Genomic DNA, 15,046 nt, shown 5'->3' with positions numbered 1-15,046 from the left:
TTTTTGCCTTAAAATCTATTTAGTCTTATATTAATATGACTTATCTTTCTTTAATGAGTATTTGTCTGGTAAATCTTTTCTCATTTTTAATTAAAACTGTCCCATATCCTTTTGTTTTAGGTATGTCTTTTTAAGCAGCAGAAAGTTCTTTTCAAAACCAAACTGAAAATGTGTTTAGCTGACAAACTTAGACTACTTGCACTTATTTTGATTATAAATATTTCTATCATTTTACTTTTTTTTTGTTTTGAGGAAGATTAGCCCTGAGCTAACATCTGTTGCTAATCCTCCTCTTTTTTTGCTGAGGAAGACTGGCCCTGACCTAACATCCATGCCCATCTTCCTCTACTTTATACGTGGGACGCCTGCCACAGCATGGCTTGCCAAGCAGTGCCATGTCTGCACCCAGGATCCAAACTGGTGAACCCCGGGCTACCAAAGCAGAACGTGTGAACTTAACCGCTGTGCCACTGGGCTGGCCCCTCATTTTACTTTTTGATTTCTAGATCCCTTATATATACATAGATTTTTTTCGTATACATATTATATAAACACTGATTTCTACATGTCTATATAAATGTTTTTGTATACACACACACATATGTATGTACATGTGTGTAGGCGTATGTATGTGTTTGCATGTGTATGTATATATGTGTGTCTGTATAAAACATATATTTGACATTAGATGAGTTTGGTTTTAATTATTTTCTTCTTCTGGTTTGGAATTTACACATCTTAATTCTATCCTTTTGGTTTTTGCCCTTGAAGTTTTACTATGTATCTCTGACTTAAGGTCTAAAGTAAGATAATACCTCAAGGAGTAAAGAGGACAATCAAATACTTTGTGATCATCTTCCTCTGACTATATGCTATTACTGGCCAGTTCTTTAGTAGTGTCTTTTTATAAAATGCAAAAAGACATTATTATTTTATACAGATACTGTTTAGATGTACACACATCTTTACTATTTTCTTTAACCATAGCTTGCTATATTTCAGATCATTTTTTTCTGAATTATTTCTCTCCTTCCTGAAGTTTGTCCTTTAGAAACTCCTTTAGTATAAATCTATGTGGCAGTAAACCTATAGTTTGCGTTTACCTGAAAATGTCCCATATTTCAAGAAGAGAGAAATCTGTATGCTAGGTATCCAAATCTAGGGTGAAACTTACTTTCCATCAGAGCTTTAAAGGTATTACTCTACTTCCAATACTAAGTCCTCTGGTTTCCAATATTACTATTGAGAAATACGCTCGCCTAAAGCTTAGTTTTCTGCATACAGGACATTGCAGCTATTAGCATCTGTCTTTGGGGCAACCCAAATCTCTACTGTGTGCCTACTGTTATTGTTCTCATTTCTGGTTTTGCTTCATAGTTTGTTCCTTTTTTGGGGAGTGTCTCCCATTTCCTGAAAGTCTAGAAATACATCAACAAGTATATTTTTAATCTAGGATCTAGCTGGTTTGAGGTAGAAGGGGCCCCCAGAGTATCTAGCTTGCCCTTTGGCTGGAAGCAACAGAAACAGGTTTCTTTACTGTAAGACTTCTCAAGTTTTTAATATCCTAGCCTAAATTAAAACCATCTAAGAGGGGATATGATCTCCAGCTCTGCCAAACTTATTTGACCAGAGCTTTGCACAGAACTAGTCATCCACAAAACATAATTTGAAAAAAGCCTGGCTCTAAAGCTTCTTTTAAAAAATTTGCCTCAATACAGAAAAGAAACAAATTCAGACAATGAATTATCTTTGATACTCCTATTCCACCTAAATAAACCCATAACAAGACTAAAAAAAAAAAACCCCAAAACGATTAATCAGTTTTTAAAATATTCCAGGCCATGTCAGGCACAAGACATGTATTTAAAAAGTAATGATGATTATGCATAATCTCCATCCTCAAGGTGTTGAGAGACAAGAGAAATAAGTAAAATAGAATTTAGCAAATGCTCCACTAGCAATGTGAACTAAACAGTTTCTCAATAACTGTCTCTTTAAGACCGTGACAGAAGCTGGCCCAGAGGCGCAGTGGTTAATTTCACATATTCCCACTTCAGCGGCCCAGGGTTCACCAGTTCGGATCCTGGGTGTGGACATGCAACTGCTTGGCAAGCCATCCTGGGGTAGGCATCCCACATATAAAGTAGAGGAAGATAGGCATGGATGTTAGCTCAGGGCCAGTCTTCCTCAGCAAAAAGAGGATTGGCAGCAGATGTTAGCTCAGGGCTAACCGGCCTCAAAAAAAAAAAAAACTGTGACAAAGCGTCTTTGTTCCTTTTTAAAATGTCTATAAATGTAAATGCATCCTTTTTCTTAATTGTGGGATAACAGGCACCTCTAGAAAATAAAAGTTGGAAATTTAGCTGTTATAATTAGGGCTCAAAAACAATGTACCATATTGTACCTACTTTTGGTTGTAGACTAAACCATTGTAGTTTTTTTCAACTAACTGTTGCCAATTCCATTATTCCAATTTTCAGACAGTCACACTATTCTAAGGCTAAATATTAAAACTATTTCTCTGAAATCAGAAATCTCTCTACTTTTTAAAAATTTACTAAAGTTTTTTACTTTAAACTGTGATGATCTCATGTCATCAAATAGTTCCAACTCTTCTGTATAATTCTGTGTAGATAAATACAAATGGAAAATACATTTATACATATCAAGTAAAAGGAAAAGTTGACTTTGTCTTTTTCTATTATTCGTCTTTAAAATCTATACTAGCCTTTCCCAGTGGACAAAATCTCTAATAGCCTATGGACTCATCTCACAAACAATAATTCCTAAGAATTCAGTATCCAGTACCATTATCACTACGTGACTAGCTACTTAGCAGTGAAGTCCCTAATTTTTCAACTCCTTTTCACAGGGCAAGTTGATGTGTACAGGCAGATTTTCATCACAAATTCATGTGCTATTTCCCCTACAATTCTGAACTTTCTTGTACTTTACTATTCTCTCTTTGTCATTCCCCACTACTTGTCATGCAGCTGAAGACAGATTAGAACCTTGGATCACTTAAAAATGTATAAACACAAGGATATGATGAGACAATTCATAAAAAAAAAAACTAACAAATTAATTAAGAGACTTATAGAGAGATGTTCATTATTGTTAGTTTCCAAAGATATATTTTTAAAATGAGAAATTTTCTAATAAAAAGAGCAGAAATGTGTTGCATTGTCGTTTTCAATATCTAGCATGATTGCCCAGTGCCAGCAAGGCTGCAAAAAAATTATGCTCTACGCACCTTGCTAATTACAGTGTAAATTGAAACAGTTTAGCAATATAATCAATAATTTTTGAAGTGTTTATATTCTAACTTAATATTTGCATTGTAGAGATTCCATCGGAAGGAAATAATTTTACAAAGCAAAGTTTTCACACAAGATGTAATTGGAAATGTCCTTTTTAAATTGCAAAATAAAAAAATTAGAAAACTACAAAAAGTTAAGAAAAAGGAGGATTATATAAAATTACATTATATCCACTCAATAATACAGTGCCATTAGGAAAACACTTAACGTTGATTATATAATAATACAGTGAATTATGATAAGTGGTGGGGAAAGAAGACATAAAATTGTACATGCTAAAAGATTACAAGTATGTTTAAAAAAAGAGACTGAAAAAAATGATGATAAAATATTAAAAGGAGGATAAGGGATATTTTCTCTCTGTTTTCTTTCTAAGGAATTTTTAAAAAGTTTTCCATGGAAAGAATTTATTAGCTCTGAAAACTAAAAGTTTAAGTTAATAAAAAGCTTACCAATACCTTACCCACCACTTCTTTTTCGTATGTTCCTCATAATGGCAAACCATCCCTTTTTTCCCTTGGCCTTTTCCAAAATCAAAGTAAAACTTTCAGTTCCTTTTGTGAATGAGAAGAGGCAGATTCCCCCTATGACTTTTCAGTTGGTTAACTTCTAAAACAATACCCTAATGAAGAGAATAAACAAATTTTACCTTATTTCCTTCTTCTTTGAATTGTGGATTAATTATTTTTACAAAAGAATAAAACAATTGACGAATTCTGGAATCTCCAATAAATGCAATATGTTTATCTACAAGGCAGTTCTTTGCTTCACTGAAATCAACAAAGAAACGTTAATTAAAATAAGTAAAATTGGCATATTGGTATTTCAAAGCACAGAGAAAGTAGTACAGGATTGTTATACATAGTTATGTTGCTTTAGAAAGAGATGGTCAGGCTTGTTTAACCTACCAGTCTGTGTATAATCAACTAACTCTCAATAATAACAGCCCTCATTTATTAAGTGTTAAAGATGTAATCTAACCATATTTAAGTGCTTTATGTCCATTATCTCAGAATAACCCCATGAGGCAGCTATCCAAGTTCCAAAGCAAAATCCCTTCACTCACAGGCCGAGTTCTCTCACCTGACATAACGCAGCTTGGCCAAAGCTCCTTCCCTAATGCTTTTTTTTGGACTCACTCCAACCCCTACCCTCCGTCAGCAGTTCTCTACCATCATACAGAGAAGAAGTACCGCATAGTACATTCTTTGCTTCACCAACTCCTTTTCTCTAGATATTAAGACCCATCCTAGAAAACAAACAACAAAATGAAGAAAGCTTACCTGATTTTGTATTTATGCATCATACAACTGTGAGGTTGCCAAACTTTCTCTCCAAGAAATCTGCCACTTGAGAGAAGGTATTCACATGAATCATTGCCTGTAACAAACACAACAGTGTTGCAAACAATACTTTAAATGCTTTATATGTTGGCTGTCTGACTTCATGTAAACTCTTTGAGATAAGAGAGTACAAAATTTTCCATGTTTCACTATACCTTCTAGGTACATATTACTCATCCATGAGAAGCATAGTAAATATCAATGTATTAATATTTAAGAGGGTAAGAGCCACTAATGACAGATACTTCATCTTAGAGAGACTGCTAACTCCTAAATGCTACATTCACTGCTTTGGCAGTTCCTTCTGCTTCAGGTTTTCTTTCTAGGGACATCATCTCAATCTCAAACTAGCCTTTACATCTGTTTATCACTTCCACTTCTAGTTGGAAAAGAAAAGTTTAAGGGATAAAGAAGAAGACTTTGGAAACGACTTCCTAATCAAGTATTTTAATACATAGTGTATTATCATATCTGGAAACCTAGTAAATATTGAAATATTTTATAAACCTACTCCCTGATTTTCACAATTTCCCTGTGAGAAAGTATGCTATCCTTATTCTGTAAATGCGCCAACAGAGAAAAAGGCTTATTCAAGAACCTCTTTATGGGGCTGGCCCCATGGCGAGGCGGTTAAGTTCGTGTGCTCCACTTGGGCGACCCGAGGTTTCGCCAGTTCGAATCCTGGGCACAGACATGGCACTGCTTATCAGGCCATGCCGAGGTGGCATCCCACATGCCACAACTAGAAGGACCCACAACTAAAAATACACAACTATGTCCCGGGGGGCTTCAGGGAGAAAAAGGGAAAAAAAAAAGAACCTCTTTAAAAATTTAATAAAATTTCATCCTTTTACAATCTTACAAAAATAAACTTAAAACTATGCTATCCACAAGGTGGCTGAAGATACACATGATCAGTATCAGTAACAAATGCAGATTTCACGGTCATTCAGCCTCTCTCTTGATATCTCTTGCCTTCTTTTAGGATAACCAACCAACTCTTCTCAGTTTGGTTGGGACTGTCATAGTTTTAGAGAAAGTTCCACATCTGGGAAACCCCTTGGTCTGTGTAAACTGGGACAGGTGGTCACCCTATGTCCTTTTGCCATTTTACTATACATTCACTTTAATGACTGAAGGAGCTAAAAAGGGGTTGGAGGCATTAAAAAAGTTCCAACATGTCAAATGGATGAAGGAAAAATAGAATGTTTATAGATTAATCATGAGGTTATAATAAAATGTATGTATTATTTAATCTAATCTCTAGTTCTTTGTTAACAGTCAACACCAAGCTCTATTTGTTTTACAAATAGTTAAGGTCAGGATAGGGAGTCTGGTAAGAGGGATACCACAGAACAAAAATGGTACTGAACCATTCAGGGTGGGGATAGGGAATACCCAAAGATATTTAAAGTAGAAGAACACATCTCTTCTCAATCCAGTTATCCATGTATCTGGCCAACATACAGATAAAAGGTGATACAAATGCAAGAAAGGGATGCATAAACAATGAAACTGTTGGTACTTCAGTGTCATAAATTACAAAATAAAAGAGGAAGGAAAAGTGAAAATACTGCATTATTGTATTGGTGGTATAGGGAAGGAAGACATATCCTCTACCCTTTGGGTCCTTCTGGCTGGGCTACTAATTAAATTCACATGAGACAGAATAACAGGAGAAAATCATACAAAGCTTTATAACATGTATACACGGGAGACACTCAGGAAAACTGAGCTACTCGCCAAAATAGCAGAGGCTCTCATCTTACATACCATCTTCAGCTAAAGACAAAGGAGGATGTTGGGGGTAGTGGTTTGGGATTTCAAAGGAGAGGAAGGCAATTCACATGGAAACGGAAAAGCAGATGTTTGGTAAATAGAACTTTGATAAGAGTGGACTTAGCGGGGCCAGCCCCATGGCTAAGTGGTTAAGTTCATGTGCCCCACTTCAGTGGCCCAGGGTTTCGCCAGTTTGGATCCTCAGCGCGGACCTAGCACCACTCATCAGGCCATGCTGAGGCAGTGTCCCACATAGGAGAACCAGAAGGACCTACAACTAGAATACACAACTATATACTGGCAGGCTTTGGGGAGAAGAAAAAAGAAGGAAAAAAAAAAGAAGAAGACTGTCAACAGATGTTAGCTCAGGTGCCAATCTTAGCAAGGATCCTCCCAGTCTACCGGATACCCAGAGTTAACTATGCTGATGGCCTGCCCTGGAGACAGGCCTTTATCTTAAATTTCCTTTAGGGAGTTAGGGGAAGGTCAAAGTTTCTTTCAAAATCTTTTGTTCTTAAAAATAATCAAGCCAAAGAGACACATTTTGAGGTGGCCAATTCTGATCCCCCACAGCAGAAAACTAGATAAGGAAAGCAGAATATCAATTATTAATTTTTTGCAATTATATATGTAGCCTGTGCAGGGTTTTTGTATTTCAAAGATTTTTAAATAACATCTCCGTAAGGAAACTATAAATAATCAGTTCTTAATTCTTCCAATTATTAAAAACTAATTCTAGTCCTAAAAAACAAAATTAAGCTACATAAATAACCAAGGAAGAGTACAGAAAGGCCTATAGGAACACACAATTAAGTTATTTTCCTAAAAACAGCACTCCTGCTACATTCTTTTATAGTGGCTATAGAGTAAAATCCTATTAAAAATCTAGTAAATGTTTAAATTAGAATGATAATTCCATACTTATTGCATTTCTACCTCTTTAAATACATCTATTAAGCAAAGTAAAAAGTTAGTAACATCTATTTTCTTAAAATAAGAAGTTGGAAATAACTAGGTATCAATTCTATAAAGTTTTTTTCCCTTTTCTTTCTTCTTTCTCTCTTCCTCTTTTTTTTTGTTGTTATTTTATTTTGGTTTTTAAATAGAAGTCTAAACAGAAACATACCTTGATCAATCTTCAGTGTGTAGGATTATGTAATTTGTTAACCATCTGTAAGCGTTATCAACACCATTTTGTGGAGATAGAAGTACCGTACTAACATCTTAAAATAACCAGTGTTTCCTATACCAGAAAATGTCTCTAAAAATGCAAAGTTTTTCTTTCTCTCCTCAATACTACTATTCACACATAGTTCAGCTAGTGGAAAACAATAGCTCTAATGTGATGAACCCATATTAGAAAAACCCCATAGCAAAACAGATTTGAAACTGTGACCAACCAAAAGACACTATAAACACAGTATTTTAGAGACTGTTGATCTTTCCAGGGAAGAAATTCTTAATTTGCTAATGAATGCTAGTTGATGATGACTCTTTTTAATCTATTTTATGATGTGAAGCTTTTTTTATAATCCTTGAATCTGAAATTAATAGTCTCTGTATCATATCAGTGAAGGTCCAGTCAGAAGACAGAAACTATCCCAGCTATCTTAATGGAGAGAATCTAATGTAAAGAATTATTAGAAAAGTAATAGAACTGCTAACTAGACAACTGAAAATACAAGAAGGGACTGGCTTTTTTATATTTGTCAGAAAAATAATAAAGATAGTAGTAATAATAAATACTATTACAATCTGATTAAAAATAAATTACCTTGATCTAGAAAAGAAAACTCCACAAAATTCCATAGTGTAAAACAAGTTCTCTTTTCTTGGGAAGAAAATATTTTTTGGGTCAAATCACTAAATGTAAATCTAGATGTTAAAATAAGTCAATGTGCCACATTTTTAATATGTATACTAACTATACGTAAATATCTGCTGGCATATATTTTCCTTTCAAAATTTACCCAAAAAAACTGCAAACAAAAGAAAACAAAGCCTCAGTCATTATTTTCAATTGCCTAGTATAATTTTGATAGCTACTTTAATACAACCAGCATGAGACAAAAGTTGTCAAATGCTCACATAAATCAAGCTAGGAACACAAGTTTTGAAAAAAAAAGCAACTAAAGAGAGAGAATTATCTACTTCAGCTATCTCCAATACTAAGATTATCTAGATGAATGGCTGTCTTCCTCTTCACCCTGTTATCTTAAGCATAAGCATTCTGGTTTGTCAATCTAAAGTCTCAGGTTTTTATGTGTGATTTTTCTATAACAGAAAGATACTAAAAGTAAACAAAATAAGCCAAAAGAGAGGTTAAAAAAAAAGTGAAAAACAAAATGTAACAACTAAAGAAAACATCTGAGGTGCTAAATAAACTGTAGCTTCCATTTTCCTTTGGATAGCATACCTCTGGCGCACTGCACCTTTAGACTGAATCATCCTCCCAAAGCTGTGTGTGTTTTACTACCAAGCATGAAAACACCACAACATAGTGTTTACAATATGACCTGTGGAATATTTTGTCTGCCTAAAATTCAGCAAGTTATACTCTAATCTGTTCTGAAAAATCACGACTTAAATTTTCTGTCGACAGCTAGGAGTTCCTCATTAAAGTGGTGTCATATAGATCAGGATCTTTCGAGCAGTCAAAGAAAGCAAAGGCTAAGAGACCTAGAGCTGCTTCTTTGCTTTAATTTCTGAGGCTTCAAAGTCACTTTTCTCCAAAACATGTAATAATATTTAATATTTGCATTAAATATGCTAGTGATAGAAAGGAATTAGATTTCAACAAATTTAAGGCATTTGAAGTAAGTTAACTTTACCAATTAAAAATTAAAATGTATCCAGATTGGCACTACCCTAAAGGTTATAGATACTGATCTCTTGTCACAGAAATGATATTTTTGATCTGTAATCACAATATTAATGGACACTTTATGATTCAGTAATGTTTGAGATTGATAAAATTTAGAAAAAATACAGTTAAAAGAATAATTTTTAAAATGTCATTCTACTATATTATGTGAAAATAATATTAACAATGCAAAAAGACTCCACCTTACTTTCTAAAGTTGAGATCAGAACATGATATTAGAACATGAAACTCAACTAAAACTGAAAGAACCAAATGCAAGGAGCAAAACGGAAGGAAATAAGGACTCTGAAAAGCTATTTATCCAATAATTGTTCATTGAGTTCTTCCTGTGTGTTAAACTCTGATGATTCAAGGACGAATAAAATACCCTTGGAAGCTCACAGTTTGTGTGGGGGAGACAGATACAAATTATTATAATACAACATGATAAGTATGTACTAATTGCTGTAGAAACACTGAATTCCTAATTCCTACTTCTTTGGTGACATTTGAACCAGGCCTTGAAGGAAAAATCTGTACTTTCAAGTACAGAAAGGTCATTGCTGGCAGAGAAAATCAGATATCTGTGAGATATGGAAGAAGGCAAAGCATATTTAGACTGTGAGACTGAAATTTAGGAAGAAGAAGGAAAAAACAAATAAAGGTAATAAAAAGTAAGGTGGTCAGATTTTGAAGTTTTTCACATCCAACTTTTAGAAAATCACCACTGTACTGGAAAAAGAATAGGAAAACTCTTGGCTGGTATTGTGAGGCTGAATTAGTGTTCCTAAGTGGTTTAGCCCATGTCCCTCTGGAAGATGCTTTCTCACTTCATCTTCTATACATCACTGCTCTCTAAGAAGCCGTGAGAAAGGCAGGCTATCATGTAATGGCATGAGGCAGACTAACTGGGTCCTAGCTCAGTCCGAAACTAACTGTGTACCCTTAGGCAACTTAACCTCTCATGCCTCATCTTTAAAACGGAAATAATAACGTGATTCACTGAATCTAAGACAACTGATTCTAAGGCACATTACTATTTGATGGAACAGCTGGAAAAAATGTTACCAAGAAATGCAAGCGAAGTTTTGAAAGCTCATCCTGATTATAGAGATGTTAAAAATGGGAAGGCAGGGAGGATGAAACATAACTGTATCTACCTCACAGAATGGCCATACAGACAAAATGAGTTAAAACATGTAACAGCACCTGGCATATAATAAGTGCTCAATGTTAGCATGTAGTGTTTGCCAAGCTTTACTTTCTGCAGTGTGTAATTCTTTCTTTTACTTTCTGTAGTTTGTAAAGCAACAGCTCCTAAACACGTGTATTCAAACTGCATTCACTCTACCTTGCCTGAGGCATATTCATATCCACACACTGCAGATACTAATATACAGCCTAAAGCTCCACATCTAATATAAGAACCTTGAGTATTCTAAAGATTTTTGATACTGTGATTCAAGCATACGGTTACGTTTGTGTGAAGGGCACTGCATCTGACTCTTTGACACTGCCAAAGCATGAGGATGGCTAAGAAGTTCCTGGTAAGATCATTATTTTTCCCAAACAGTCTCTGGCTCAAGTTCTCAACATTCCGTCTGGGCAAGTACACCCACCAGGTGTACTACTTCACACTCAGGCACTGAAGCACCTACTGAAGCTGATGACTAGCTTCTGGAGGAGGCTTTATAAACCACCCCAGATTGCTACACTGACTCATAAGGTTCCACCTGACATTCTATTTTCCCTGCTGATGACAGATCTTGAAAGGATGAAATATACAATCTAAATATAATAATTAGTATCCAAATTTATCAGAAGATAAAAGCACAATTTAAAAAAGGGAGGGGGAACTGGATGTTTACCTTTAGGACTACAGCACTGCAGTTATAAAATTTATCTCCACTACCATCACAAATAGAAAACTGAGTTAGATTATTGTCCTCTTATACCAAACTAGCATAAAATGATTAACAGTAGCTAGAAAATCCTCTTCAAAATTACCACGAATTAACGCATCAACATTGCTAGTTTTATTTTGCTTATGAAAGTGTTGGACTTCTGTTTATTGAATTAAAATGAACCAAAGCCCTGTCAGGTCATAGGGCTGTGATCCATAGGAGGCTGGAGGAGAAAGGCCAAAGGGTATAGAGAATTTATCTTTTTAATTCGATTTAGTGTATTTATATAAAGAGCTATTCATCCAGTATGGTAGTAGAATACAAGATTTTTAATTCTCAAGCACTGGAGAAAACAAAGCAGCAAAACTGACCAACATGTCCTACACTTTGAAAGGTTTCTGAGATGAGAAGAGAGCTCAGATTTCAGTACCCTGTTTACTGGTTATTTTGCCAAAGGGGTGCGAAGTTAAATGGGAACAGTGTTAAATGCGCACCTGTCCATTACACACTACATCTTGACCAATTAATCTAACAGTCACCAAGAGCTGTCCCGACAATGGCTTCGATAATACTACGGGCCAAAAATAAAAGATCATTCATTATTAATTTCCCTCAGCCTGTCAGCCCCTTAGTGGCATTTTTACAGAGAAATTTTTTTAAAAAAGAAATCAATCAAGAAGGACAAGCAAACATCACTTGATTACTGAAAGATAATGCATTCCGAAATAAGGAGGTCATAGTTCCTTTCCCCCATTACTCCAGTTTCAAAACCCACAGCGGAGGCCTCCTTTCAGACGGCTCCCACCTTGCTTTCATTGCCCACCTCAACTCCCGTCAGTCCTTAACTTCTTTTCGCCTCTCTGCCCCAATGACTTTACTCTGAAAAAGCCTGCACCCAGAACCCTTTAAACGTTTCGGAATCACAAAGGCTGGGTGACACCTCCTCCATTTGGCCAAGGGCATCTTTTGCCAGCTGCCGCCCCAGCGGCAGAGGCACACGGGGCGGCCCCTGTGGCTGTCCAACAACAGCTCGGCCCTGCTGTTCCGGGACGGGGCCGGACTAAACAAAGGCTACAGAGCCGGAGCCCAGGGCGCAGAGTCCGCTACCCAACTCGTGGAGTTGGTGCGCCCCGGCCGAGCGGCCTTGGCCTTCACGCGCCGAGGGCTGGTCCCCAAAGGCCGCCCGTCCGACCTCCAGCCCGCGAGCCCCGGGCCAGCGCGTCTCCCCGGACCGGCTCGCGCAGGAGCCTCTGGGGCCAGGCCCGGGTTGGCGCGCCGACCCCCGCGCAGGCGGCTCGGGGGCCTCGGACCACAGGCCCTCGGCCAGTGGCGGCCCGCCCTGGGGTCTGCTCAGTCGGCCAGTGGCGCCTGGCCCGCCGCCGGGGACATCTGGGGGCACGTGGGGCCCCCGCCTCCCCAAAGGGCCGGGCGCGCGGGCGGCCGCGTGAGCGTGGGCGGGTGTCGGGCGAGGGGGCGGCCTCCAGGCGCCGCGTCGCCGCCTCCTCGCGGCCGGCTGGGGCAGGGGGAGGGTCCGCTCACCTCGGTAGCGGCGGGAGGCGAGGTGGCACGCCGCGAGCAGCAGCACGGCCACCAGCGCCAGCAGCTTGGCGCTCCTCACGCTGAAGTAGTGGTTGATCTCCCGCTTGCCCAGGTTGTAGGCCAGAGCCGCCATCTTGGTTCCTCCATGACAACAGTGCGCGGCGGAGCGGGGAAGGGGCGCCGCACAGGGGCAGCACTGGGGCTGCCGCCGCCGCAGCCAGGCCAGGAGCCGCCGCCAGGCCCCGCGGCCGCCACCCGCGCCGCCCGCCGGGGCGCCTGTCCCCGCCGCCGCCGCCGCCGCCGCGGCGTCCCTGGCCTCCACCTGCCCCTCCTCGACCGCGGCCGTCTCGGCGGCCTCCCCCCAGCCCCGCCGCCGCTGCTCCCCCGTGCCCGTTGCCCCGGCGCCCTGGACGCCTGTCTCCTCCCCTTCCTCCTCCTCCCCTTTAGCCTCCTGCCTTAAGAGCGGCTGCTCTGGCGAGGGGGCTCCGGATGCCCAGGGCGCCGGGGTCACGGGCCCCATGCTGCCCTGTGGGGTCACCAGGTCACGGGCGCCGTCGGGCGGCGGCGGCAGAGACATGGGCCTGTGGGGATATGGGACCAGGGCTCCAACCTGGCCCGAATGCGAGCCCTGGGCTTTCACTTGGCTTACTGACCCAGGTTGGGACAATAAAACTACAGTTCCGGAACAAAAGTACACATCCGTCCGCTCCCCTCTTCCCCGACACACCCTTTGCTAAATTTTCTACTTCCGGAACCTGCCCAGCTGGTACGCGAAGACCAACCCGAAGGTCCCCGGGGATTATTGTTAGGCTTTCTGGTGGGTCTGGCAGTCTTTAGCACCCAACCCACCAGTAAGATCAGTCTTAACTCACTTCCTTGGCCCATTTCTCTTGAAACTTAAAAAGTTCTCAGTTGGCTCAGTTCCAGCGGCCCAAGATACAGAATGAGCCTAGCTTAGTGTAGACGTTGGTGAGAAAAGAACCTCATTCTTCATTTGTATTTACACAAGGGTTGGCTAGGTGGATGCACCAACCATAACGTGTGCTCATGACGACCATTCCTGCTCCTAAAGTTGGTTAATGTTTTGTGGTCGTCAATAAAGCGAGCAATCCTTCACTTTTGATAAGCACTTGTTATCCCTCGCCCTCTTTTTTTTTCTGTCTCTCCTGTGCTGCGTTCCAGATGGAAATGGTTATTTACATTGCTTCCCTTTCTGCTGGCCGTGTTTAGAGTGAGTCGTTGGTTATTTGGGGTGTTTTCAAGTATTCTTTACAACTTTCCCATTTAGCCATTCCTGAACCTGTGTTTATAGGCCCGTCTTAAAATTATAGAATGTTACATGTGAAGGGTCTATAGAGATCTTGTCACCCCAATTCGTTTCATCCAAGGACTTTTTATTATGTTTTCATCCATAGACCCCATATCTTGAAAGATTTTGTCGCTTATATGAAATCACATACATCACTGTCATGGGTGAAATGCTAATAAGCAATAAAGTTAAATAAGTGTACAAACTCTAGGCACTGCTCCCTGGAAATGGTCACTTAATTTTGGCTGTCACTGTTCTGATCCAACGTTGATCACGTGCTGGAAGAATTAAATCAGATATTGTAAAAACCAGATAAATAACTCTGCTAACAGCATATGGTCCACCAATCGCATCCTAGAAATTTCTATGATGTCATTAACAGCAAATTAGAATTTCTGATAAGCGTGGGATAACCAGTGTTAGCCTGCGGGGTTGATTCAATGTCTGCCAAAAGTAAAGAAACTTGACATTTTATTTAATTGCGGTTTCCAGAAGGCTTTCTGAAGTATTGTAAATAGCTTGTGGACCTCTTTCTCCCTTTCCTCTAGTTTAAAGCTAATCCTTCTCCTCTGCTCTGAATCTCTTCCTGTAAGCCTTTCTTGGGAGCGTTGACAATCCCATTAGTTATCCCCATGTCAATCATCCTCTTGCTGTGTCTTCTTCAAATTCTCTCTCTGCTGGCTGTTTCCCTGCCACTGTTAAGTTTCTCTTTTTAGTGAAACACATCCATGGACTCCATGTTTCTGTGTGTTTACCTCTCCATCCCTCTTTCCTTCTCTCACAAATATCTGGAAAAAGTAGTGCTGACTTTGTGGTCTCCGCTTGCTCCACTCCCATTCCCCCTTCTAAATAACTCTCAGTTATGTTGCCTCCTCTCCATTCCCTTGCTATTGCTTTGGTTTATGGCATGATCTCTTGCTGAATTTCTTATCGTTTTAACTCACCTTCCTCAGGTCTGGCTCAAAAATCCAATCTTCCTGCCTCTCCAC

The 15,046-nt window shown here is 39.4% G+C and overlaps 1 protein-coding gene across 3 annotated transcripts in view; it reads right to left on the bottom strand.

Annotated features, from left to right (window-relative positions):
• CASD1 (CAS1 domain containing 1) overlaps positions 1-13,427 on the bottom strand; it is a 45,755-nt gene extending 32,328 nt beyond the window's left edge. The window contains exons 1-3 of one of the 3 annotated variants that reach the window (XR_002807414.2): positions 12,749-13,427; positions 4,604-4,700; positions 3,970-4,090 (exon numbers count right to left, since the gene is read on the bottom strand). Coding sequence is in view for 2 of the 3 variants with exons in the window: in XM_023639206.2 (XP_023494974.1) it covers positions 3,970-4,090; positions 4,604-4,700; positions 12,749-13,325 (795 nt within the window). In the remaining variant the exon portion in view is untranslated. Of the gene's footprint in view, positions 1-3,969; positions 4,091-4,603; positions 4,701-12,032; positions 12,580-12,748 lie in introns of those variants that run through there. The other 2 variants (XM_023639206.2, XM_070264497.1) reach the window with 2 other exon arrangements.
• Between the last annotated feature and the right edge of the window lie 1,619 nt (positions 13,428-15,046).

Source organism: Equus caballus, chromosome 4 (assembly GCF_041296265.1).
Source record: "Equus caballus isolate H_3958 breed thoroughbred chromosome 4, TB-T2T, whole genome shotgun sequence".
Lineage (NCBI taxonomy): Eukaryota > Metazoa > Chordata > Mammalia > Perissodactyla > Equidae > Equus > Equus caballus.
This window is presented reverse-complemented; position numbering and strand designations above follow the sequence as displayed.